The 27,876-nt window shown below is 43.4% G+C and overlaps 1 protein-coding gene across 2 annotated transcripts in view; it reads right to left on the bottom strand.

Moving 5' to 3' along the window:
- Positions 1–23,338, bottom strand: part of SNCG (synuclein gamma) — a 28,014-nt gene extending 4,676 nt beyond the window's left edge. Inside the window, exons 1-4 of one of the 2 annotated variants that reach the window (XM_063133131.1) lie at positions 23,168–23,338; positions 12,013–12,054; positions 10,605–10,732; positions 6,665–6,694 (exon numbers count right to left, since the gene is read on the bottom strand). In XM_063133131.1, the coding sequence (XP_062989201.1) occupies positions 6,671–6,694; positions 10,605–10,732; positions 12,013–12,054; positions 23,168–23,288 (315 nt within the window). In that variant the 5' untranslated portion in view covers positions 23,289–23,338 and the 3' untranslated portion in view covers positions 6,665–6,670. Of the gene's footprint in view, positions 1–6,664; positions 6,695–10,604; positions 10,733–12,012; positions 12,055–23,167 lie in introns of those variants that run through there. The other variant, XM_063133130.1, reaches the window with a different exon arrangement.
- Positions 23,339–27,876: the final 4,538 nt, after the last annotated feature.

The raw sequence follows: 27,876 nt of genomic DNA, 5'->3' as shown, positions 1-27,876 counted from the left end.
CAATGTGTACTCTGTGCTTTACATTTAAATGAATAAATGTCACACACAAACACATTTATTTTATAAGTGTCCTATAACTTAAACCCAAAATCAATTTTGCATATCTTTTCCTTACTTGTTCTATTTATTCTCTCTCTCTCTCTCTCTCTCTCCCTCATAATCATGGTGAGGGTCAAGAAGCCCACTGGAAATTATATTTAGATGCCAACTTGGTTCTTAAAATTTGCTAAACATTGGCCATATGCTATCAAGCCATAAGAGCTAGAAACCTAGTTTCCAAATGACTCTCAGGAAGCTGAATTCTGTTCCCTGCATCACACTTTTTGTTTTTCCCTTGTGCATGGTATCCTGTACCACACACAGCCCTGCCGTTGATAATCTTTCTGGAAGAAGACCACAGTCTACCAGTGCTTTGAGGTTTTTATTGTGGCAAAAATAATCAGTATTGCTTTTGCCCAGACTTAACTTGACACTGTATTTTAGTCATGTGTTCTGCCTCATACCTTAGCGGGTTGAATTCTTGAAATATTTTGGTGGGGTTTGTGAGTGATGGTGGTATTTGGTGGTGGTAATATGCATTCCATATCAAGAAACAAATATCCGAATGCCCAAGTTTAGAAATAAAACATGCACACTGAGAAAAGTTAATAAACATACATAGATGCAACAGAGATGTTAGCTGGGTAATTTATTTGGAATTCCAAATTTGAATTGCAATGCAAATTTGAATTTTGATGGAGACGAAAAGCTTTTGAAATGGAGTTGATAATCATTCCTTCCCCGCTGCATTCTTTTTTGTGTAATGAATAACCCCCCATTGCTGGTTTATAAATGAACAGGGCAAGCACACGTTGAAGATACACACAATTGGCCATCAAAAAACCTATAAGCCAGGCTTTGCCAACCTGCTGCCCTCCAGTTGTGTTAGACTACAGCTCCCATAATTCCCAATGGCCGTTCTGGGTGGGAATCATGGGAGTTGTCAGCCAACACAAGCTGGAGGGCTCCAGGTTGGGGAAGACTGAGCTAGGCTCTAATTACAAGTGGGGGCGGGGCTTGAGAACCTTCTTCTACTTGCTTTTCATGTCTCTTTCAGAATGTATTCCTCACCACGACCGCACATCTCTGACTCACCAATCTATTTTTAATCAGGCAGGAAACGAGCATCTTGAGAATGTTTCTCTCTGAACTGGAACAGCAGGAACCAACACAATTGCAGGATGAAAAAGTGTCAGCTTGAATTAAGTCCTCCACCCCAATTAATCCCCCTCTTACATAACCTGTCACACATTTGGCCTCTCTTGAAACATGAACCCTGGACCTACTGGGGTGCCCGGGCCTACATTTGTATTAAAGAGTAACTTTCCCATCAGGGCTTGCTTCTCCACTTACACTCCAACGTTTCACACATTCACATGTTCCTGATGTTTGTTCCACCTGCTACATCTGCTGTATTGTGCACTATCCTGTCCTTGTTGGCTTCTGGAGCTAGTGTTTTAACAAAGTGACTGGAATGATCTCCTAAAAATTTAAGAAGATCTCATTCCATAATGCCTTTAGTCATTACAGAACGCTGGCTTAGCATCAGGATGGGGCCCATATTGGGGCCCACAGATCAAGGACGAACCACTGCTGCTGACAATGGCCTCCTTTTTTAAATTAAAAATCAACTTACTTTAATGGCCCAGTGCTCTGAAGGAAGTGTGGGGCAAGGCAGGTGCAGTAGCTTAGTTTCCCCAGAATTACCCAGAGTTGGGTCCAGAGGCATTCTGCGGAAATTAAGGTAGCGGTGGCTGCTGCAGCTGGGCTACCCAGTGCGGACTCTGCCCACAGCACCAGTCCCTGGTAAACTCATGGGGGCAGGGGCACTAGGACAGTACTGGGAGGGGGTGGAGTGTGCTTTTTTCTGGGCTCCCTCAAACCTGGTGCTGGCCCTGACAGAACAACTGCAACTCAAATACCTTCAAAATAATTTACTCTTTGGGCAGGTGGCTAAGGGGTAATGTAAGTAAAGGGATACTAAAGAATGACAATTTGAACACAACTTCATGTAGATGCCCTATAAAAAGTGGATGGAGAAAGTGTAGCAATTTCAGAGTACCACCTAGTCTGGTAGCCTCGTAATAAAAAATATATGCAGAAACTGCCTGGATTGGGTCACATGATTTAGAAACCAATAATGTCTTTGCCCGTTGGGGACAAAGCTATACAAAGTATTATATGGTGTCATTCCACTGATCTTTGATCTGGTAGTGTCTTACATCAGCAGGCCCTTCAGACCAGGTAGCACTGGGGGAGGGGGGATTGCCTAAAATAACTTCCCTCTCCATTCTGCTCATGGAAGTCTCTGCTGGATTAAAAACTATTCTGTTACCAGAGTGACACCCACTGGATACAAAATAAGGAAAGATTTGTCCTATGGGATGGTATCACAATGATGACTCTCACAGTTGCACATGTCACATAGCAAGCTATGCAGCACTTGATATTCATGCCTTTACTTTTACATGTATCTGCACTATGGTCAAGTTAGAGATTTAACTACAGGGGATCCAGGAGAGGGAGTTGAAACCTAAAGAACTAGCACATGGGTATGCATACAGACACCCATCTCCAAAGGCACTGCAGAATCTCTTCTTAAGTCAAAAGAGAGCCAGTGTCTTATGTAGGATATGAGGCTTGTCTATACGGCTTGTTTACCCTGACTTAAATATGCATATTTGCGTTTCCGGACACATGATGCAGCCATCTATTCGCCGTAGCGCCAGGTTTTTAACGCGATAATGCGCATATTTGCATTCACAATGCGAATATGCACATTATCACGTTAAAAACCTGGCGCTATGGCAAATGGATCGCTACTGCGACTTTTTGATCACGTCTGAGTTTGCATCGCGTTATGGTTATGTGTCTTTGGAGGAGTTAAATCACATTTTGACATTTGGGTAGAGCTTTGAGGGTAGGACAACATGATTGACCGATTTCCCACCAATCAGCTGCCTCATTCCTTCACACCGTTTTTATTTTGAATTCTCTGATCCTGCGGAGCTCTGCAGAGAAAGCTTAATAAAACAGAGAGGGAACAGGCATCCTTCTCTGCTGCCTCATTCCTTTCTGTCCCCCTACTCCCGGTTTCTCTGTTCTATGAATCTGTGGAGCTCCGCATATACAATTTATAGTTTCCATCATCTCTACTCCATAGCATCGTATATGTGCATGTGCACATTTATAACTGCACTACAAAAAAAATTCAGGAAATAAATTGCCATTGCTGCTGCAGTGTGACACTCTTTACCTAGATTTGAATAAATGAAAATTCAGGTTTATACTATACAATCCCATTGTTGTATAGATGGGGGCCTGGTACCAGAAAATTAGCATTGCCCTAATTCAAGTAGGATGTGTGAAACAAAAATAATGAAGGCTCATTGGATGCTCGATTCATGTTCTGGAATGACTGGCATTAGGCCACGCTTCTTGGTGATCATTAATTTACCATTTCTTGGATGCTATCCTACTGAAGACAATATGAATACTCAAGGCCAATGCCATGATTAGGGCTGCATGCACAAGAGCTGAAGAACAGTCATGCACACACAGTGAGACAAAATGCTTTGACAGTGCAAGGACCCCACATTTCTTTAGACTTCTCTGAACAATATAGAGGGCTTGTGGTGGGTGGTGGGTGCGGGGGGAGGGGAATCATGACCTTTCAGTTTGCGCCAGGCAGCCAAGGAAGGTGGAGCAACCTTATCAATGGTCTCATGATTTTTACTACATGCCAATTCATTTTAATAGCATCCAAAAGTGCCTGCAAAATTTGGAATGAAGTTGGAACTACAAAACTAAATTATTATTATTATTATTATTATTATTATTATTATTATTATTATTATTATTTCTTACCCGCCTCTCCCTCTGGATCGAGGCAGGGTACAACACAAATACAAAACATGTGTGATCTGTACTTCTTTAGAAACAACTGCAATACACACAACACATACAAAAACACATGATGAAAATGAAAACGGGGTGAGTTACCAATAGGAAAAATAGACTGATAGTGCAACCCTATACATATCTACTCAGAAGTAAGTACCACTGAGTTCAATGGAGCTTACTCCTAAGTAAGTGGTATAGGATTAAAGCCTTAGAGTGCAATCCTATGCATATTTAGACCAAAAAAATAATAATCCTACAAGTCTCAGCATTTCCCAGGCAGCATGTTGTCTGGGAGTTGTAGGACTTTTTTTGTGTCTAAACATGTGTAGGATTACACCCTTAAAGTGTTTAAAACTTATTACTCCCTTCAAAATGCTTGGATGCTACTCAATAACAATAATAGAAGCTCAACTAAAAATGTATACCACAGGTTAGGAAAGGTTGTACCAAGTCCAAGAGCTCACTGGCAAGATTAGTGAACAGTGTCAATGAAGCTATTAGAAGAAAGAGGGCGTTCTTCGGAAAATGCAAGTCTTGCCCAAATGAGGAAAACAAAAGGAAGCACAAGTTTGCGCAAACAAGATGCAAGCAGACAATAAAAACTGCAAAAACAGCATTTTACAAAGCATATCACTAACAACCTCAAGGCCAACAATAAAGAACTCTTTAAATATATCAGAAGCAGGAAACCAGCTTGGGAGGCCATTGAACCATTGGATAACAATGGAGTTAAGGGAGTACTAAGGGAGAGGCTGAATGAATTCTTCTCATCAGTCTTCACTGCAGAAGACAAAGGACAGATACTTGTGCCTGAACAGATGTTTTCAGAAAGGGAGTTTGAGGAACTGAGGCAAATAGTGATGACAAAAGATGAATTTCTCAACCCTATTGACAAATTGAAAGTAAAGAAATCACTGGGCCCAAATGGTATCCATCCTAGCATTCTTAAAGAACTCAAATATGAAATTGCTGACTTTCTAACAAAAATCTGCAATAAATTCAGCCTCTGTACCAGAGGACTGGAAGATGCCCAATGTAACACCATTTTTTAAAACAAGGATCCAGGAGGGGTCTGGGAAAGTATAGTCCGTTTAGTTTAATGTCTGTTCTGGGTAAATTGGTTGAAAGCATGATTAAAGATAAAATTACTAAGCCTATAGAAGGACAAGCCCTAAATGATCTGGAATTAGGAGTGACCAGTGAAGTGGCCTAGTTTGTTGATGACATTCAATTATTTCGGGTGAAAGCAAAAAGGGATTGTGAGGAGCTCCAAAAGGATCTCTCCAAGCTGGGATAGTGAGCATTCAAATGGTAAATACAGTCCAGTATAAGCAAGTGTAAAGTGATGCACGTTGGGGCAAAAAAACCGACTTCAAGCATATCATGATGGGATCTGAGCTAACAGTGACCAACCAAGAAAGAAATCTTGGGGTTTTAGTGGACAGCTCGATGAAAATGTTGACCCAGTGTGTGGCTGCTGTAAAGAAAGCAAACTCCATATTAGGCATAATTAGGAAAGGAATTGAAAATAAAACAGCCAATATCATCCTGCCCTTATATAACTCTATGATGCGACCACACATAGAATACTGTGTACAGTTCTGGTCATCTAAAAAAGATATTATATAGCTGGGAAAAGTGCAGAAAAGGGCAACTTAAGGATCAACTTCCCGCTGAGGAAAGGTCACAACAGCTGGGGTTGTTGAGGTGGGAAAAATGGGGAGTAAAAGTACACATGATAGAGGTGTACAAAATGGTGTAATGTGTGGAGAAAGTGGATAGGGAGGCATTTTTCTCCCTCTCTCCTAATACTAGAACCAGGGGTCATCCCATGAAACTGGTGGGGAATTCCGGGCAGATAAAAGGAAGTACTTCTTCACACAACACATAGTCAAACTATGGAATTTGCTATCACAAGATGTATTGATGGCCACCAATTCTGATGACTTTAAAAGGGGTTTAGACAAATTTCTGGAGGAGAAGGTTATCAATGACTATTAGTACTGATGCCTCTATGCTGCCTCCAGTATCAGAGGCAATAAGCCTATGTACTACCTCCAGTATCAGAAGCAGTATATCAGTTGCTGGAGAACATGGTCAGGCGCTTGCTGTTGCACTCATGACCTGTTTGTGGGCTCCTGTTCGACAGGAGGTCAGCCACCGTGTGAATAGAATGATGGACCACTGGACCATCCAGCATGGCTCTTCTTATGTTCTTATGTGCCTATCATTAAAAAAGTCCCTGGATGTTGTTTCTGTATTTGTGGTTCTGGAGATGATGAATATTTCCGCTTTCTCTCTTATCCTGCACTCCTAATTTGAATATTAGAATGAGATTCTGTTTGGCTCCATGTCTAACCATAGCCCAAACCATGTAACTAAATGAAATTATCTGGAGCTTACCCAATTTGTAGGTTTATTTGCTCTGGCTGAAAGAAAAGCCTGAGCCAATTTTAAGTTAGGGCTATGACATAGCAAATCTACTGTACTGATTATTATTATTTTCATGGTATATGCATTGCATGTGGTGTCCTTATATTTCATTTCTGAGATGTCCTGGCCTTTGCTTGAACCTTAATAAATCTGAATGGAATTGAAGTGAGAAAGAAGGCAAAGCATTAGCTGCCTGGGTAATTTGTCCAAACTCTGTGGCTCATTTACAAATTTAGTGGGTATTGGCCTGCGATCACATGGTCAGTGCCTGCAATGCAGCAAGCTTTGTGCTGTGTCATCCAGATGAAAAAGTTGATACCTGTTTGGAGTCAAGAATGTTGAAATGGAGGTCAGATGAAATGCACTCAAGAAAGAGCAGAGAAGATGTATGTATTGCCTGGTGCAGCCTCTGTCAGGGGGAGGGGTGGAAGGGCTACTCTGAAAAATGAGTGTGGACAGCGATGGCTCTACTGAAGGTGTTATGATAGAGTCATCCTTGTCCTGAGAACACATACTTATTTTATGTACATTTCCAAAGTACACTTCCCAGGAAGCTTACGATCCATACCATGGCCAAACTAGATGTTCCCAGGAAGGTGAGGCTGCCACCATGATCAGCACCTCTGTGTCTTCTCCCTGCATCTTCCTGATAACATCTAGTAGTAACTGAAGACACAACATGACATAATCATGCAACCCCGTGCCCTCAAGATGTTTTGGATTACAACCCCAGCCAGTACACCAGCAGTCAAGAATGCTGGGAGTTATAGTCTGAAATGTTTGGAGAGCACCAGGTTGGGAAAGACTGATATAGATGCTAAGTGATCTGGGAAAGAAAAAGCCACTTAGGGCACAATCCTCTGCATGTTTAGAAATAAGGAAGTCCTGCCATGGTTGGCTGGGGCATGCTGGGAGTTATAGGACTTCTTTCTGTCTAAATATGCATAGGATTGCACCCTTCTACAGAAAATGAGAAGGTGTACCCTGGCCAAGGATGGTTCTGTCATATCACCTATGAAAATCTATTAAGCTGGTATGGGAGAGCCATCAGTGCCTAAGGGACTCATTTCTTTTCTTCCCTGCTGTGGTCTCTGATGAAAAAGGTTTTCAGTTTGTACTGTAGCTGTCAGCTGCTCTTTAAGCTACTAAACCTTCCATTTGTATGTGAGAAGATGCTTCTTACCACACACCTGACTTGTGTTAATTTGAAGCCTTTGTCAAAAGATGCACACTCACACACAACCCACAATCTTGTGGGTCAACCAACTACAAATGCATAATTTAAAATGAACCCTGACTAATAATGATTATGGATACAAGCACAAGGGCGTGTAAACAAGGTCACTAGGAAGGTACTTTTTCTTAATACACGTATTAAAACTATGGAATTCACTACTGTAAGATGTGATAATGGTCACCATTTAGATGGTTTTAAATAGGGATTACAAAAATGTATAGAAGATAAGGCTATTAGTGGCTACTAGGCACAGCTTTGTGCCACCTCTGGGATCAGGGAGAGCATTGCCTCTGAATATCTGTTGCAGCGAGAGAGGGCTATTGATTCTATGTCCTGCTTGTGGTCTTCCCAGGGGAATTAGTTTGGCTGCTATGAGAGACAGGATCCTGACTACACAGGTCTTTGGTCTGATCCAGCAGGGCTCTTCTTATGTTCATAAGGTAACCTAATATTCCATTGTTTCCATAGGTAAAAAGAAAATCTCCCACCAGTAGGCTGAACATTGGGTGCTTTCTGATATGCAACCAACCCACTATTGCATTGTTCAGCAGATTGGATGAAGGTGGCCTGCATACCAATAAACTACTAACACAGAACGTACACTGAAAAACAGTGCAAAACTGGAATAATCTTCTGGAATAATCACTTTCAGGAATGGCATCTTTGATGGATTGCTCCGTCACATAGTCCTTAATTTTAAAGGTAGAAGTGGTACCATACTTCTCGTTCTGTTACATCAGAACTACAGCTCTTAACAGTTTAGATAAAACTTCTGATGGTGGTATATTTGAGAAGGGCAGAAGAATGTTTTATATGGGCTTCTTCACAGTTGTTCTACCAGGAGGAGAAGGTCATAGCAGCGCAACAGCAGTTGTGCAATGCTTTATATCCAAAATGAAGAGCAGATTTGAACAAGCATTTCATAATAAACTCCAGATATGTTCACTAGTTTTACATAGTAAAGGGATCCACAGGATGAAGGAGTAAGTTTAATGTTCCTATAAGAACTAACAGGTTCATCAGATGAGCATTTTACTGCATGCTCACTACTGCACACTTACGATGTGTGTGTGTCCTTTAGACAACGCCCACCTCCTGCATGCCCCCAGTCTTTCCACTCATTTTTCCATCAAAGAGAGACCCCTTTTAATCTGACTTTTCTTTTTAAATGGAATGTGCTGTGATCTCCTGCTGTGTGCAGGAAAAGTGGTGTGATAAAAACAGCTCCCAAATGGGCCACATGGTCTTTGTTTACTTCCTCTTTCCCTTCTGGACAGAAAGAAGAAGTAAGGAGGGACAAAAGTGGGGGTGGAGAAGTGACGGTAGGGAAACGTGATTTCCCCCCATGTGATGACACTCTTAGTGTCTCATAGACTGGAGCAGTAGTGTCCTGTGCTGTACAGGTGGGAATGGGGAACCACACACTTGAGCCCATTTTGTGAACATTTTTCTGAACTTGGATCTGATTTAGACTGGCATGGGTCCAATTTATGGAACATAGGCATCAGATGTATTGCTGAACAGACCTAGCAGTAACAAAACAGCAGAAAAGACTGACAAGTCAAAAAGGAAGGGGTGTTATTTTCTACAGCTATCACACTGGTTTTCCAACCTGTTTTCCTAGGAACCCTGAGACTCCCCGAATGTTTATTAGGAGCTCCTTGATGAGAAAATCATTAACAGGAGTCAACTCACCTGAAAGCAGCTTGCCTGATTTTACTGATCTTCCTTGCAATGGAACACTTTCTTAGGACATACTGGTGGTTGGGGCGAGACAACATCTTGGCCCAACGACCAGGGCAGTGTCCTGCATGAACCTGCCTAGAAACCAATGAAGTGTACAGAGGCTTGGTGCCAGGCATGTACAGATTTGTCACCAGGCAAACTGAAGTGGAAAGGATTCCTCTGAAGGTAGGGAGTTGGAAACGCTGTGCTACAGGATCTAGTTAATGAAAAATATAAACAACTCTGGCTTTTTCCAACGCAACAAGTAAGCGTTGGAAATTATCACAGGATTTCTTGATTACTGAGGTGCAGATCATGGGGGTTTCCAGATGAAGCTTTTATTCTGCAATCACAATGGGTTAGCCCATCAAGGGTGACAAGCTACGCACTCTAGATTCTTCAGCAAACAATCCATAGTGCATAGTTTGTGTGCCCAACAGACAACTGGGCTTGCCACGCCTTGTTTCTACCTCCTTCCATCTCAGTCCTCCACCAAGTGTCCCAGAGTCCTACATAACAGAACCCATCTTGTTTGCCCATCCCAATCCCTTTCCCACTCCAATCACTGTCTTCCTTCCTTCCTGGTCTTTTTAAATAGCGCTACAGCAGAATAGCTCGATAACACCATAAAGAAAGGAAAAATGGGGAAAGCAACCAAGGAGAACAGAACTGAAACTGACCAAGGCATTGATAGAAAGTGGTGAAAACATCAAGTACAAGCAGTAGGTGGTGGTGGTGGGGATTGAATAGGAACACAACATCCCTGACAGCTGTCACTCACTCCATTGGAATAGAGCTATAGCATCATGAAGATTTTGTTTTAAGGGAAAACAGCTTCACATTATTGACTTCACAAGGAAATGCCCAGAATTTAAAGGGTGGATCCAACCCAGGGGCAGGGGTTCTCCTTGTAGTCCACACCTCCCCAAATTGGCATCCCCTCTTTTTCATAGAAAAGTGTGTCCCATCACACTTTTCACTCCCAATCAGAGCGAAAAGGAAAGGGCGCTTAATGCTTTCCCACCTGGAGCCCCATCCCGGCCATTTCCCCACCAGCTGCACTCTGAGAGCACAGATTAAACTGACCTGATGAAAAAAAATGGCCTGAGGAGGTTGCAGGAGGGAAGTTAAGCACCTGTCCTACCTGTTGATTTTCCCCTGGAAATGCCCCATTCCCTGCATTAGCATTAACAAGGAAGGTTTTGGCAACATGAGGTAAAGTATAGTTCTGGGCTAAACTTAGGGAACAATGAATGACTACACCTACCTTTTTTACAACCCCAGTGTTGGTTACAATGGTTTCTGCTCCTTCTACGGTCTGCTTTGCCACTGTGTTCACACTGGCCACTACAGATTCACCCACCAAGTTGGCCTGTTCTTTGGTCTTTTCGGCAACTAGAAATCGAATAGAAATATGTTACACAGAAGAGCTGTGGTATATGCGTGTATGTGTGTGTGTGTGTGTGTGTGAGAGAGAGAGAGAGAGAGAGAGAGAGAGAGAGGTAAAACAAAGTTACCATCATAAGTGTGTAGAGTTTCAATTGATGCCAGTACAATTGAATTCAGGGCCTAGTTATCACTGAAGTGATAAGCCCATCTCTGAACTGCACCACTGCAGGTAGGGACACATGTGATGGAATAGCTCTGCACATAGAAAAGTATATGCTGAGGATAAAGCTAGTCTAAAACTCTTCCCCTGACATGCATTTTGTATGTTCAGGGGTTTCTTTCTTTCTCTTTAATGGCGACCACATTCAAAAATGTAACACCCCCACCCACCCTTGTATTCTAAGGTGGTACAGCTTAGGCTTGTGTTTATCAGGCATTATTTAATTTGAAATGTTCAAGTTCTGAATCCCACAGTTTCATTTTACCATTTAAGTAGCATGAACTTATCAGTGACCCCCACCCCTGAAACACCTCACCAGGCAGCCATCAGTTTAGTTCTGCTGGTCCAGATGCCAAAGTAGCTCTGCTGCTTGGGATTAAGTGAACCAACTTTCCCCAACCTGGTGTTTTAGACAACCGCTTCCACAAGCCCCAGCCAGCATGGCCAAATGGTCATGGATGATGGGAGTCCTGATCCAAATCATCTGGCAGGCACCAAGTTGGGGAAGCTGGTGACCAGTGGCAACACTTCTCCTTGCCTGAAGGTCGAAGCAAAGATATGGCTAGGGGGATTCTGAGGTAAAGTTAGCTGTAGCTGCCTTGGGAACTAAGGTATTTTGTTCCTATGTGTAAACTCTCTGAGAGCCAAACCAATGAATGAAGGCACGGCTTCCCCATTCCCTCAGTGTGTTAAATTCTCCCTGGAGCATTTTTGGTACCAGTACATCATATTCCAGGAACCACTTGCAATGAATTATCCTTATTAAAATTATTGGCTTTGCAGTTGAAGCAAAAATGAAGTACAGGTGTACAAATATGCACTCTGGAGCACAGATGTTGCCCAAAGTAAAAACTGGCTCAAAAACACCATGGCAATACTTTCTGTCAGAATTGGTGGAGCTTTGTGGGTTTTTTTGGAGGGGGGGGAATAAGTTTAGTCACATGTACACATTCATGTCTCCACAGGTCCAGGAAGGCTTATGAGGTGTCATTCATAGACGTGAACCCAAGGCCTAAAATGAATCCTGTTAACTAATACATGACACAAAAATTCATTATGCTCTTACCTGAAGTGACACTCTGCACTACACCCTCTTTGGTTTTGGTCCCTGTGAAAATAAAAAATAAAAAGCCTATCAGCCTTGTTTTCATAGATGCTTGTTAAAAACAACAACCAGCACTTTACATTCACTGTAGCATGACAGTGTAGCAGACACACAGGGAAGAGTCATCAAACAAAAGCAACTGAGTTTCTTACATCCAAGACAAGGCGGCACTTCAGACAAGTGGTATGTTTGAGGGGCCATTCAAATACACAAAACAAAAAAGATGGCGTTTTAGCTTTCATCTTTCTCTTGACCTGAAGGGTGGGAGCTTGATGGTACGGCTACAGCATAAAGCAGCCTTTTTCAAGTCATGTTATGAAGAAGTCTAGCTTCAACAGTAGGGGCAGACAAATTTCCATTCAAACAGCTTCCCTTCCAATACCTACATTATCTTCCCTTGCAGGGGAGGTGTGTATGTGTGTGTGTATGTTCTTCAAGGGCTCCTCAATTCACACAGCATCAAAATCATCCTGAGCAGGATGGCTCAGTACCCTGCATATGTTTCTGATGTGCGTGTTTTTAATTTTGTATACTTTTTTGTGAACCGCCCAGAGAGCTCCGGCTATTGGGCGGTATAGAAATGTAATAAAATAAATAAATAACTAATGTTTTCTGTTTTTAACTGCTTTTTAACAGAGCTTCGGCTGCGGGGCGGTATATGAATGTAATAAATAAATAAATAAACAGAACAGACTTCCCCAACCCGTGGGCTTCCAGATATGTTCCTGATTAGTTTTGGCTCAGCTTATAAGTGGGTATTGCAGCATACTCTTATTTGTGACTGAAGCTGGGTTTTTATACCAAGACATTCCACATTTTAAAATCTGTTTTATATATTAAAATTTAAAATATTTAAATATATAGATTAGTCAAATAAATCTTTGGATTCTAACCCCCCAATTTTTGTTTTCATATTTCCAATTTTTCAGAATTCCAAATACCCATGGACCTGATAGACAGATTCCTGCATTGAGCAGGGGGTTGGACTCGATGGCCTTCTAGGCCCCTTCCAACTCTACTATTCTATGATTCTATGAATGTACCTTGAAAATACTGTGTGTGTGTGTTGTCTGGAGGGGCAAGGAGCTGAAATGGTGGACCTTTATCACATATTATATAAAAGGAGTTTTCATACTGTATAGAAGTGATATAACACTACTTTAACAAAGAAGAAAAATCATCATACTGCTGATTATACTAGCCACAGAGTGGCCCATTACTGACAAGCAACTTTCCAAGCTGTGACTTTTTCTACCACAGATAGGCTTGTTTGCCTGTTTTAACAAAAGCTTGGTGTGATCTTTTTTACCCCCACTGATTCTAATGCTAGTTTCCCCAATCCAGATGCATTTCACTACAACTCCCATCATCCCCAACCAGCATAGAGGGGGCACCACATTGGGGAATAAGGTGTGTCAGGGCTGGATGCCTTATCAAATGGAAAGTTTTCCCATACGTTGACGAGAAGGCTGCACTGAAGCTGTCAGCTGTGAAGGAACCAATGTGGCAAAATTGCTCTATGTGCATCCAGCTGGCTGAGTCAAGGAGAAATCATGCACTCACCGCACCCACAGCTTATTATAGGCCTGAAAAGTAAAAGGAAGCACACTGCAAGGATAACAAAGAAGCAAACAAACCAAGTCCGTGCCTGTCAGATGGGAGGACTTGAAAACTGTATTGTGAAGTTAAATCATCTGATCCTGTTTGAAGGCACCAAAAGGTTAATTCAGGCACACACCACGCTCTTAATCTACTGCCACGGCAGGGAATTAAACCCTTGATTACAGCGAGATAAACAGTGGTGTAACCTTTTAAAGTGCCTGGACCAAGGGCTTATTTTACTATGGCTGTAACAATACACTGATCCATCACAGAGTCACTGTGTAAGCAGCACAAGTGAAGTCAGAGGCCTGGTATATGAAACCAGCAATTGACTGCCAGATCCTGTTATTTGCCCTGTCTTGAATCACAATTATTCTAAATAATACTAAGCCTTACTTTTTAAACAGAAACCTCTTTTTAAGCTCCATTTGACATCATACCTGCTCATGAATTATTATTTTTTTGGTTTCCTTTTAAAACTATGTTCTGTATTTTTCTAAATCACTGGCCATTTACCACCTTTTTTTCTGGCCTGTGCCTTTAGCAGCACTGAAATTAAGCATGTGAAGATTCTCTATGCCAGGAAGAGTTTACCTGTCAGAGGTGCTGTTAAAAACACAGGAGCTGGGCCAGTGAAGAAAGGTGACAACTATACTAAAGAGCAAACTAATTTAAGTAACATTTTAATTTAATTGTGATGTTGCCAGAGCAAATATCAGAGAGAGGGTGAGAAATGTGATTAATTTGGACTAATCCCTTGTACATTCTTTAAACAGGGTTGCCACTTTTTTTTTTTAAAAAAAAAAAAACTGGCTCTGTTTCTGTGTCCTTAGCAGCTACCTGACACAGTCACACCTGACATAACTTAGAGCTTCTCTACATGAGTAATCAGCCACTAACAGAAGTCTGTGATTCCTCAACCTCCAGGACATCCTCTCGTGCTTTACCCCAGTAATCTCACTTTTAAAAAGATCAGAAATAATGCACTATTTAAAATTAATGCAGGATATCCCCAGTGTATGAAGTCGGCATTGCACTATAATTTAACCACTAGATGATGCTGCTTCATTGAACGTTATGGAGCATTGCGGAGAGGGGAAGTTTTGAATTACAAATCATATGGTCGCCGTCTAAAGGAGGAGCAGTAAATGCATAAAAAAAACCAGAAGAAGAAAGCCTGGTAAGAGTGCTGTTTTTTTCCTTAATGTACAGACACTCTTAGAGATAATTTAAAGTATGGTCAGTGGTATATAAAACTATTAAATAATAGTCACAATAGAAATTTAACAACTGAAGCTTTTCCTGTAATGAATATCGCTGTTGCCAAAACCTTCAATGGCTTAATTTCTTTGTCAGACTAGGGTTGCCAACTTTTTTGTTCTTGCTGAGTTCCTGTGCCTTTAATAACCTCATGGTAGGTGGAGCTTTTTTCTGACATTCAATAATAATAATAATAATAATAATAATAATAATAATAATAATAATAATAATAATAAAAAAATATTTATTTCCTACCTTTGGATCGAGGTGGGGAACAACATTAGAACAGGAATCAATACATCTTAAAAAGTCTTGATTTTACATTGATCTGGATAGGCCTGCCGGAAAAGGCTAGTCTTCAAAGCTGCCTTAAAATCACACAGAGAGTTAATTTTACGAATCTCCTCCGGCAGGCCATTCCACAATCTGGGGGCGACAGAAGAAAAGGTCCTCTGGGAAACTGATGTCAGCCTAGTTTTAGCTGACTGAAGTAAGTTAACCCCAGAGGACCTGAGTGTGCGAGGTGGCCTGTATGGGAGAAGGCAATCCCGCAGGTTACCTGGACCCAAACCATGTAGGGCTTTAAAGGTAATGACCAACACTTTGTACTTTGCCCAGAAACTAACTGGCAGACAGTGGAATGATTTTAATGTTGGGGTAATATGCTCACTCCTAGATGTACTGAACAGGGCACAGAAGACTTGCCAGAAGAAAATAAAAATAAAAATGGCAACTCTTGCTGCTGTTAGACACAGTGGCATGGGGGTAGGTGGGGCTTTTTTTTGCCAAGACAGCAGGAAGAATTAACAAAGCACGCACAAATAATTTCTGAGTTGACACGCAGAGAACAGCAGAAGCAAACATCAGGAGAAAGCTGTTTGGGCATTGCTATTCCAGTCTTGTCTAGTCTTCTGCATTCTTTAAGGACCACACCCAGTGACTCAGACTTCATGTTTGCCTTATGCATAGCATGAAATTTGACCTGCCAGCACAAGGCCTTGCTATGAAAGGGCAGCTTTTGCAAACAAAAAACTGGAGATTGTGGCAGGTTAAATTTTGCTTGTTGCTCGGGTGTGTAAGGTTACAAGTTCAACCTGCTCCCGATGCAACTGGCAGTCAAAAGCATGCTCACCTTTCTGTCCTTTTGTAAAAATACCTCCACTGGGAAAGGAAATTCTGGGTGAGAATGCAAGAAACAACTGGCGAAGCCGGGCTGCACATTCCGGTATAAAAGAATCTGGGCTCTTCAGGCCCTCAGGCCTATGCTGGAACTCATGAGGCAGGCAGGTCTGAGAGTTGACTATCATTTTCATTTCCCACCATGCACTTGAACTAGCATCACTCTGGAGAACTGTGGGGAATTTAAATAGAATCTCCAAGGCGTTCATCGCTGCCACCATCAGGTAAGCCCATTGGGTTCACTGATGTAGGAGTTGGCCCATGAAAGGACACTTTGCTGAGGACTTCCCACCACCCCTGAAAAAACCCCTGGTGCCAACCAAGAAAGAGATCCTTGGACTGTATTATTTGAATTCTCAGATTTATGGTTCCCCACCCATCAACCTGACATTTCTCTTCATATTCATGCAGGGGTCAGAAATTCAGCACCGAGCACTGTCCACTGTAGAGCTATTATGTTCCGCCTCCATATTGCTGCCCCTTAGAGACATTTTTACACCTTTGGGGCCTTGCTCTGGACAGGAGTTCATGCCCTAAAGCAAGAGTAGGCAACCCATGGGCTCAGAGCTACGGGAGGCCTTTGGCTTAATATTATTTATTTTATTGATTTACAATATTTATATACCGCTCCCCATCCAAAATTTTGGGCAGTGTACAAGATAAAATACAATAAAAACAGAATGAAACACCTTAAAATAGATTTTTTAAAAAAGTAAAATGAAAGGTGAACTGTGAATTGCAGCTGGTCATTAAGGAAAGGCTTCCTGGAACAATGATGTTTTCAGGAGGCACCGAAAGGAATACAAAGTTGGCGTCTGGCTGACCTCCATAGGCAGGGAATTCCATAGGAGGGGGGCCACCACACTGAAGGCTCTTCCCCTGGTGGACTCCAATTGGAGGATGGGTCTATGTGGAACCACCAGGAGCATGCCCTCAGTTGACCTCAGTGACCAGGCAGGTTGGTAGGGGAGGGAGGGAGGCCAGAGGGGGAAAGCACAAAGGGAAAGGCTGAAAGGATGGAGTGGTGGAAGAAGTCTGCAAGTGGTGAGTTCTTACTTCTGGCAAGGAGAGAAAAAATGTGGCAATGCTGGGCCTAAAGGCAGCAATAATAATAATAATAATAATAATAATAATAATAATAATAATAATAATAATAATAAGTTTATTTATTTATTTCCCGCCTCTCTCTCTCTGGATCGAGGTGGGGAACAACATCAAATATAAAAATACTATAAAATATATAAAACTGATTACAAAATTTAAAACATATACATTTAAAACCTATATATAGAAATATACAAAGATAAAAATATTTTATTATTATTATTATTATTATTATTATTTATTTATTTATATAACACCATCAGTGTACATGGTGCTGTACAGATTAAATATATTCCAATATTAAAACATTTAAAATGACAGTTAAGCTACCTCCCCACCGCCAATAAAAGCAGCATAAAATAATATCAAAATAATCAAAGGGAAACTGATCAACAAAAGTTAAAGAAAGCAGTGGAGAACTTGCTGTTGAAGATGTTTTGGTGTTTTCAACTTGCTTTCCTGGGGGTTCGCAACTTCTGACTTCTATTTGTATTTAAGTTGCATACAATCATTTTTAGCATTTATACAGTGCTCTGGAGTGTTTATTATTTCAGGTAGTCTTACAACAACCCTGTAAGGTTGGTCAGTATTGTTATCATATCCAGGGCCGGCGCTACCATTAGGCCAACTAGGCAGCCGCCTAGGCTGCAGACCTCAGAGGGGCGCAGTACTGCCCTTTAAATGTCACAGCTTTATACAAATTAGCTGTTTTAAGAAAAAACAGAATAAAAGGAAAATATAATAGTTCAGAAACTCTTTTTGAACAGCTGAATCGAAGTTGGCAATTTTTGGGGTGTGTGTGTGTGTGTGTGTGTGTGTGTGTGTGTGTGCAAGTAGCTCTCGCATTGCCTAGGGCGCAAAATAGTCTGGCACCGGCCCTGATCATATCGCCGGTGAGGGTTGGGGCAAAGACGGAGTTGCTTGTGGGTTGGCCAGGAAGAGAACATTCCTCTACTTGTATGCATACTCAGTTTGAAAGGCTGTCCAGTCCCATACCCAGTGAAAATATCAAGAACCCTAACAAAGGAGACCAACACGGGCCGTGAAGTTGCCCATCAGTGGTTATGACTTGGGAAGCAGACTGAGCAGGCAGACACACTGGTCATTATGGAGAAATGCCCTATATTTCTTTGGCATTTTTAAAATTTGCATCTATGCATAGTGGATGCAAATCTCCCTTTGTCCTCTTTTTTGGTGATGTGTTTCTTGGGGTGGGGAGTGCAATGATGCATAAGTGGCCACCCATAGTGGCTTGCCTTAAGGCTGCCTAATGAATTCACGGCTGAGGTGAAATTAGAACCAGGGCTACAGCTTGTCACGGCTATTAGCCACTGTGCAACCACCTCCTACAACAGCGATCAAGGTTATGGGTCTTGCTTCTTCCTTTCTTAAGTGTTCACAGTGGGTAATTGTCTCTCATCCGATGCCTTAGGCTCCATTTTCTATTTCCCGGCTAGGAATGCTCTCTGCCTAATTTGTCACCGATCGTTAAGCAACAGTGCGTGACAGCGATGGCACGTTGCTGCCGGCTGAGCAGAGACGTTGGACTTTCCTTCTTGAAAACTGAGGTGGATCCTTTTTCCTCTCTGCTTGGCTGGCTGCTTATCACAGTTTGGTGGGAATGACTCAGCAGAAAGAGTCAAGGCCTTCTCAATAGCACCACACACCAAAGCCAAGCTGCAGTGCAGTCAAATTTGTGTTTAACGGCGGGAAGTGAAAGCAATTCATATTACCCGGGCAGAGAGAGAGAGAGAGTCAGTGAGTTTGGGATCTACTGGTAGATCTTCAGGGTGGTTTGCAACTCCCAATTGTTTAACAATAGCCACCACAAAATCTCTCCCCCCAACACCTGAATTAAGTGACTGAAAATGACCAAAGCTTGCGGCAGGCAGGAGTGGGCGTTTGTGTGAAAGGACTGTATGAGCTGAGTTTAGTACTGAAAACAGATACCCAGACTCAGAATGTGCTTGAAAGCACCCTGTGCTTTAATTCTGTGACTTTTGCATGTGACTATGGATGGTGGTTTGTTTGGGTTGTGGTAAAAACAAAATGAAAGACTAGATCCAACAAGCCTGAGATCTGTCGAGCTCTCGATTAGACAGAGAAAGCTGTCATGTCTTGCAGTAGCCCTTCCAGAATCTAGCAGCTGCTCTCTAATCTCTGCAGTGACTCAGCAGTATTGCAGCGTGGGCCTAACCAATGGGAGGAGCGTTGAGGAGTAGTCAAGCAATCTCACCAACGCAGTGATAAGCTGCTAATGAACTGCATAACTCAGTGCTAAATCTGAAGATATCGTTTGTTAACATCCCAAAGGGAGGAGAGATTCTGACATCGAATGGGATCAGGCCAGGCTGCAAAACTTTCACCATTTGAATTCCTTCCGCCTATAGTTTCTGTGTGTGGAATCTTTGTTGTGTGCGGGCACACCTGTGCGGGGAAGTTACATGGCTAATTTCAAAGGCCAACACTTTGTTATTCAAGATTGAACTGGAAAGAAACTGGTAAAAAGCACTTGTTCTGTGGCTTTAAAAAACACATCAAGTAATGTAATCAACACAAGTTAAACATTGCTTTTTTATGCAAAGGGATTTTCACCTTTGATATGCATAGCTATACATGTTCTCAGTGGTGGCTCAGTGAGCTGGCTAGTAGGGTTAGCACCCCACAACCTGAACACCATATATCTCCCTTTATATCTCCCACAAAATCAGCCAGAGAGGCCATGACTGCATTTTCTCCTTCTTTGGTAGGAGCTTTAGGAAAGGATCCAATAGTGCCCATGTGCTAGTGCTACTGACATCATGACAGTGGAAAGCAACACTTGGCAGCATGATGGGTTTCCAGGAAACCTGTCACATGAGCAAGTGCTATTGAAAATGCCAAGCATTGGTGTCTACTAATGCAATGAGTTCTGTTGGATCCTTCCTTTAAAGGGCTACAGCTGGGCACCCTTACTGGGTAGTTATATATGTGCCCATGGTCTGATACACAATGGAAGGTCACCCCTTCCTTCCCTAAAAGATGCCCCCTGATCCAAATGCAGGGCTTTGCCATGATTATAAAAAGATACAAGGGCAGAAGAGAGGACTCTGGGTAATATCCAATGTTAGTCCTACTGAGAGTAAATCCACTGACATGGACGGGTCTACTCTAGGCAGGATTAACATTGGATACTACCCTTTGTCATGACTGGATCCACAAGTGGCCGAGATGGAGGTGCTTTCAAGCATTGCACAGAAGAGGGCATTGAGGCAGATGCCGTTTTTCAAGCAGGAGAGAGCTGAACACCCCCTCTTTATACAGCAAAATACAGGGCAGTTCTTTGTCCAAAGGTCATGCATTTGGGTTAACCACCTTCCCAGACACACACAGCTAAGGAGAAAGCGAATGCAGGCAAACAGGATGGCGACCACCGCAGTTCTAAGAAGACAGCGGCAGTCACAGAAACAGAATTTGTATTCATTTCAAACACATTGCGGGGCAAGAGGTCTGCTGCTCAAATGTTATGCTTTGCTCAAAGGGATGCAGTCGTCATGGCCGAGCAGAAAGGATGCAGACTCAGACCTGGTGCCTGTAATCAGAAAAGCAAACTACTGGAAATAAGCGAGAGCAACTGGAAAATGTTTGATAGCCTGGCCTGAGATACCAGTACTGCTGATCTGGTTTAAACTTCCTGGTGTATTTCTTCAACATCTCTGAAAGCCCTCCAAACCTTCTCCTCTATATTATCCCCATTCTGATAGTTTTGGTCCTGAAACGTTTCATTTATTCATTGTTGCTTGATTTAAAAGGAGACACCCCTCACACACACACACACCACCTCCACAGTGCATTGCCCAAAAGCATTTTACAAAATCTGCTGCAGAGGTTGAAGTTCTCAAGGCACATCAGATCAGGAATGCAAAACTTCAGACACAAAGATGGAATGGAAGAGACCATTTTCTTTCCTCCTGGATTCTCCAGCCTGGTGCTGCACAGCCAAACAGATTGGGACCCACAACATAGCGATCCCTTTGACACCATCACCACCAGCATTTTCTCATTTTTAAAAAAAATGTTCACAATTGAGAGCAGAAGTATTGTGTGATAAACACAGGGGGACCAAAGCCATGTTTGCAGGTTCATGACAATGCAGATGTAGGGGAACATTTGCAGGCACGCTTATCCATTTCTTCACTCACTAATTAATTCCCCTCCCTGCTACTATCCCTCCTCCAAGCCACATCAGCTCCCTAATCAGAGGAAAAATAAATCCAGTGGCAATTATAAAGGCATACGGGGTGGGGGAGGGTGGAGCACCTGCCTGCCTGCCCACTGATCCTACCTTGTAAATGCCTCCTCTCTCCCTGCATGGCTGTTAACCAGCTAATGTGCTTGCCAGGGTAAGATATAGTTCCACCTTTTGTGGGAGAGAGGAGAGGAAGACAGATGGATAGATGGTAAAAAATTAAATAAATTGAAGTGGATCTTGTAGATCACTTGATCCAGTTGATCACTCTCAAGGGTGGCTCATGAGCCAGGTGATCGCAATGTGGAAGGAAACTGCCCTTCTCTGTTGCTGACTGGCTTTCCCATTCTGGCAGCCAAAGATCCTGGTAAATCTGCTGTGAACATGGTTCCCACTGGCTCCAGCACTTTCAAAATACGGGTTGTGTGAGCTTTCAGACACTGAAGTTGTGTGGATAACAGAGTACTAATGACACTCACGTGTGAATACTTCTATTGAAAAATCACAGTTCATTTGCTTTTTTAAAATGCAAGGTAATAACTTCCCTTCGAAGTAGGACACCATAAAGGAGCCTTCCCCAAACTGGTGCCCTCCAGATGTTTTAGGCTACAGCTTCCTGCATTCCATGCTGGCTGGGGCTGAGAGGAGTTGAAGTTCAAAACATCTGGAAGGCACCAGGTTGGGGAAGACTGCCATAAAGGAACCTAACAGCAGCACAATCATAGCATGTCTACTCAGAAGTAAGTTCCATTGAGGTCAATGAGGCTTAGTCCCAGGTAAGCAAGTGAAGGATTGCAGCCATAAGCAGTTACAAATAAACAAGCAAAAGTTCTACTTGTCTTAGACTAGGCTGTTGTTCATAAATGCTTCTCTACCAGATATTCAGCTTCAAGGTCAACTTTGCCATTTTCCTGGCAGGGCCCATGGAAACCGACTCCATTGCGCTTTCAGAAAGAGCAGAGCTAGACCCCTTCAGCGGCTTTTAATTGAGAACACAAGCCAATACTTAGTTGCCAGCCAATAGAGATTTTGTATCAGAGGGTGCTGCTGTCTTCCTGAAACTCCTTTGGCAGAGAAAGTGAGGAACATCTGAATGCAAAAACCAGGTAAGGCTGAAAAGCTCAATGAAAAACGGCATCACCACCACCACCTGGGGAAACATTTTATCCCCTGATCTGTGCATTTGCCCTTCCTGAAAATCTCTGCGTGGACAGCTCTGTGAGAGCAAAAGCAAGAACGATCATTATTAAGATGTAAAAGTCCTAGCAATCCACATCAAAACTGAACCAACAGCAATCCAACTCGGGTTTGCCACCTGTTTTCTACCTCTGTCCCTTCAGTTGAAATGGAGCAGGCAAAGCTTATTTCCCCCCAGGCATGGAAACCAGAGACAAAAGCTTCATTTATGCTGTAAGCCTTACATGCACCCCAATCCTGTACATGCTCACTCAGAAAGAGGGCCTGCAGAGTCCAATGGGCCATACTACGTACAGAGATGTATATAGGACTGAATCCTGTTCTTCCATCTAAAGAAAACAACTGTAATCTACCTATCCACCTATCTATAATTTGCCATGCGTAGGATACCCACTCCGCGCTTGTCTCTTTGCAAAGAGTCACCGCATCTGCCTCCAGGGCTTGGAAACTGTGCATCATTCCCCAAGGTCGCAGGGCAAACATGGATTCGTTTTGTGGCTGTATTGCAGGGGCCATTGCCCCCTTGGGAAGAGATCTCTTACCTACCGACATACATCACCCCTTCCTTGGTCTTCTCTGCAGCCTCCGTCACTCCCTGCTTGGTCTTTTCTGCAGCAGCCACCACACCCTCTTTAGCAATGGAAAACCCTTTCTTAAAGACATCCATGCTGGCTCGCTCTTGCTGTGGTATCTGTGCAGAGAGGGGCTCTTGGCTGGAAGCCTCGGGGGGGGGGGGGGATGCTGTGCGTGCTCTCTGCAGTCCCACCCTGCCGCTCACTTTCTCTCCCTGAGCTTCTTTGCTCTTATTCCTCTCTGCTCGATGAAAGCAGCAGCGTCTGGTGGACGGTACCCTCCTTGCCAGCTCTTATTGATGAGCTGCGATTGCAGCGTAGCCAATGCCTGCGAGTGGCTGGTGCATGTGCTGAAATATTAATGATATGGATTTGCCTGGTAAGGTTTTAGAGAAAAGAGGAGGGGGGGATGCCGAGGTAAGTGGGATACTTTTTGGAAAACATCCAGATCGTAGCCTTTAAAGATCTGCTGCAGTGCTCACTCAAGGACGCTCTGTGGATGCTTTCAGCTGGAGAGGGAGATTTTCACAGCACTGCTCCAGGGAACTGTTGTTGTTGTTTTAAAGCAAAGATTTCAGAGGCTGTGGTGTAGGCAGCAAAGGAAAGATACAGTGAGTGCCGGGAACATGGCAAGTAATCTCATCTTGCAATCAGGATTTAATGGGAGCCAGGGCTAGGCAGGGTTTTTAAAGGGCAGAGACGGCCTTCGTGCCAGCCACAAGGCTTGTGCAGTAGTGTAGTGGCACGTGCGAGAAAGGTCTTGCTGTCACCACTTAAGGACTAGGGCTCTGCACAGCCCCTCCCTGCCAGTTCAACTCAGAGGCTGATATTGGAGCATCCAAATCAGGCCTGATTTGATTTGGGGCACCTCAGTACTGCCCCGGCCCACCTTGGATTCAGTTTCGAATCCGAAGCAGGCTGGCTGTTACGGTTTCCTGGGTGCAAGGCCGACCAGGAGTCCAGAGGACTGCCCTCCCCTCTTTCTCGCCCCCTCCCCTCCGGCTCACCTACTGAACTGGTGCGCTGCTACCTCTTGCCCATGGGAATTACTTGAAGCTTCTGTGCATGCCGGCATGCTGCCCATCCTCTGACCTGCCGTAGATCTACTGTTCTAAACTACAGTGGCTAGAAATGGCCTTTTCTGGCCACTGCAGCTTACAACAGTAGAATCATAGAATCATAGAATAGCAGAGTTGGAAGGGGCCTACAAGGCCATCGAGTCCAACCCCCTGCTCAATGCAGGAATCCACCCTAAAGCATCCCTGACGGATGGTTGTCCAGCTGCCTCTTGAAGGCCTCTAGTGTGGGAGAGCCCACAACCTCCCTAGGTAACTGATTCCATTGTCATACTGCTCTAACAGTCAGGAAGTTTTTCCTGATGTCCAGCTGGAATCTGTTTTCCTTGATCATTCTGGGAGGCGATGGCAGGATCAGGGCACCCATAGGGGGCCACAGCTATGACATTAGGGGCCAGCTGTTTGTGCACACTAATCGTAAACAGTCTTCCCCAACCAGGCATTATTCAGATGAGATATTGGACTACAACTTCCACCATTCCCAGCCATCTGAATCAGCTGCATAGCTAGGCGCTGGTTAGGGTGAGTGAAAATGGTACTGCAAGCTTGAAAAACAAGCATACGTCTAAATTAATTTAAATTAATTAACGTGATTTACCAACCAAACAACCCCAAGGTGCATATTTCTAGGGGGCCCTTAGTATGCATGCCATGTTTCAGGTGTCTAGGTTTCATGGTCTTGGAGCTATGGCACTGCCAGACAGACACACATCCTTCTTTTCTCATTATAGATTTATTCATTTGTACCCTGCCTTTTCTCTATGGAGCTCAAGGCAGCATTCATAGATCATAGAATGTTAGAGTTGGAAGAGGCCTACAAGGCCATTGAGTCCAACCCCCTGCTCAATGCAGGAATCAATGTACATGGGGTTCCCAAGTAGTCACCCTTCCAGAAACTGACCAGGCCTAGACCTGCTTAGCTTCATCAAGGTTGCAGCATCCCATGCCTTCACACCAGATAAGATCTCCCATGTTTCTTCACCATAATTTTAGCTTCATAAAAACACAACGTGGGGAATTATGGTTAGAATTAGGGACTGGACACAGATCAACCAATAAGTTTCATAGTCAAGTGAGGATTTGAACCTGGGTCTCCCTAGTCCAGTCTTCCCCCAACCTGATGCTCTCCAATTGTGTTGGACTGCAACTGGAAGTAATGGGAGTTACAGTCCATCACATCTGTAGATCACCAGGTCAGGGAAGGCTGCCACAGTCTCATACTTTAAGCTGGGGTAGGCAGTATGAGGCCTGTGGGCTGTCCCCCAGTTCTTTGGTGTGCTCCCCCTCTGCTGCCACAATTTGGCAGTGCAGTGGCTTCAAAATATTTCCCAAAGTTGCTGCCTCCTGCTTTAACTACTGCACCATTGTGGATCTGCTGTTGTTCAAAATTTGCAAGAGGCCTTGTAATCCAGAGAATATTTACACTTCTTGATATTATAAATGTATGTGTGTTTATACACACATGCTGCAATTACCTCTAGGTCTGCTTCAACATTCATTTCTCCAACTTTGACCCTAGCACGAGAGATGGTTACGCATGCATTGTTCTTCAAATAGATGTATGACAGTAAAGGAATGCTGGCTCATTAACATGACTGGACTGGACACAAATCATTTAAACTGCACACTTATTAATTTGGTGTGTGAATATTCTGCCTTTGGAATGCAAGTCATTGTACATGGGATGGAGCTCCCAAGCGGTCCCCTATCCAGGCACCGATCCAGACGTGCTTAGCTTTGGCAAGGAGGCTGCATCATCTGCCCTCAGACCACTTGCCTGTGAGCTGGGCCTGGTATTAGTGCACAGCACTCTTGTACAGCTGCCAGAGCCCCGGGGGGGGGGGCATGGCTGATGCCTGCCCTGTTCCCTCCTTTGAAAACCATGGGATCCTCGAGCTGCCATTTTAATTCTCCACCATGCCTGCAGTTTTCCCCAACCTGGCACCCACCAGATGTGTTGGACTGGTCCCGTCATCCCCAACTACTGAGTGATTGGGGTTGTAGCTCACCACAGCTGGATGCCAAGAGGTTGGGGGAAGGCTGCCCTGGAGTGATACTATGTTGGGGGAGCATTGTGGGAAATGAAAACAGTGGTTTCAGCATCCAGCTGCCTGGTGCTGCCCCCAGGTAAGTCAGAAAAGGTACACCAGGGGGCAGCTTGTCCCTGCCCTCCTTAGACCTGGAGCCAGCCCTGTTCTGAGTTCCACCTCTCACGTAGCTCACCCATTAGAGTTGCTGTATCAAATAAAAAAGAAGCTGAAAAGCTGGTTCCCAGAACAAGGAAAAGCATCAAGCAATGGGTGGATGGGAATGGTGGTGGTGCAGTATTAGAAAGAATTGATCTCTTTTATTATAACCCCCTTTAATGACAAATAAATAACTGGACCTTGAAAATACAGAGTTTCTGGCTGGCAGCTTTTCAGAATTGAACAAACTGGAAGTGTTAGTGGCTAGGCCTAAATGTTAAGGAAACGGGAATAGGCTGCAGCATCACGAAGAATAATGGCCCATAAATCACTTGTGCAATAAACACACGATAGGAGTTTTACTTACTGGATAGCTGCGAATTCAATCTTTTGCAGTATCTCGTCAGGAGTCCAAATGAAAAATGACATACACATATATACAGATAATTTTTTCTTATGGCGACAGTGCATTCGAGACCCCCTCCCTCCACTTTTATGAAGAGGTTGAGGATGATAACAGGAAGGAAAGTTACAGTGATGGATAGCTCACCACTCTCTCCTTCTCTTGTGACCTTAAGCAGTTAGAAAGCAAAGTCCTGAAAGAGGAGTTATGCAGAAAGGGTTGTTTCTAAAGGAGCCAAGCTTTTTGCATAACCTTGGCCAGTTCATATGCATATTAAGCAAGCAATTCTCTTTGGTTGCTTAGTTGAGCATGCTCTACTCCATCTACATAACATAATGTATGAGGTGGCTCCACACAGAAGCCTGGTTTGTGTGTTTTTTCCCTCCCCAAAGGGTGAGAACATGACTATTTGGGCCTTCCCAACTCAGGCCCACATAGAATACCCAGTTCACACATTACATATGGGCTGGTTTGCACATAACCCTAAGCCACCATGGGCTAATTAACCTGTGGGGCTTTGTGGTGTCCTCAGGCCACCATTTTGAATCTGCAAGCATGGGCGTGCCACGGCTTGTCATGGTATTTGACCTTGGGAAGCGTGGGTTATGCAAAGTTTAAACAACCCTTAGATAACTCTAGCACAAGCTGGTAGCTTAGTGTTACATGCAAACCCACTCATTATGTTGCTTGTGGAGGGAAGGGCCAAAAAAGAGGGGGAAAGAGGACAGCAATTTGCACGTACTGATTTATAGGGATAGATGCAAATTCTAGAACAAATTGTTATAATTTAAATAGAAATACAGGACATCTCATCATAGTGTGGAAGACTGTGACCAGGTGTCTGTGCACCTGCCCCGTACAGTCTCACGCTCAGGTGGTAACTGGTGAAGGGCAGCAGTCCTTATGGTTTTTTATCTTTAAACTGGAATTGAACAGAGGGCAGCCCATCAAATATTGGACAGCTTCAAATAGAGGACTATCCTCTGGAGGGGGGAAAGACACATGGCCACCCTGGGTC

The sequence above is a fragment of the Elgaria multicarinata genome, chromosome 8, assembly GCF_023053635.1.
Source record: "Elgaria multicarinata webbii isolate HBS135686 ecotype San Diego chromosome 8, rElgMul1.1.pri, whole genome shotgun sequence".
Lineage (NCBI taxonomy): Eukaryota > Metazoa > Chordata > Lepidosauria > Squamata > Anguidae > Elgaria > Elgaria multicarinata.
Note: the sequence above shows the minus strand (reverse complement) of the source record. Positions and strands in the feature narration are given on the sequence as shown.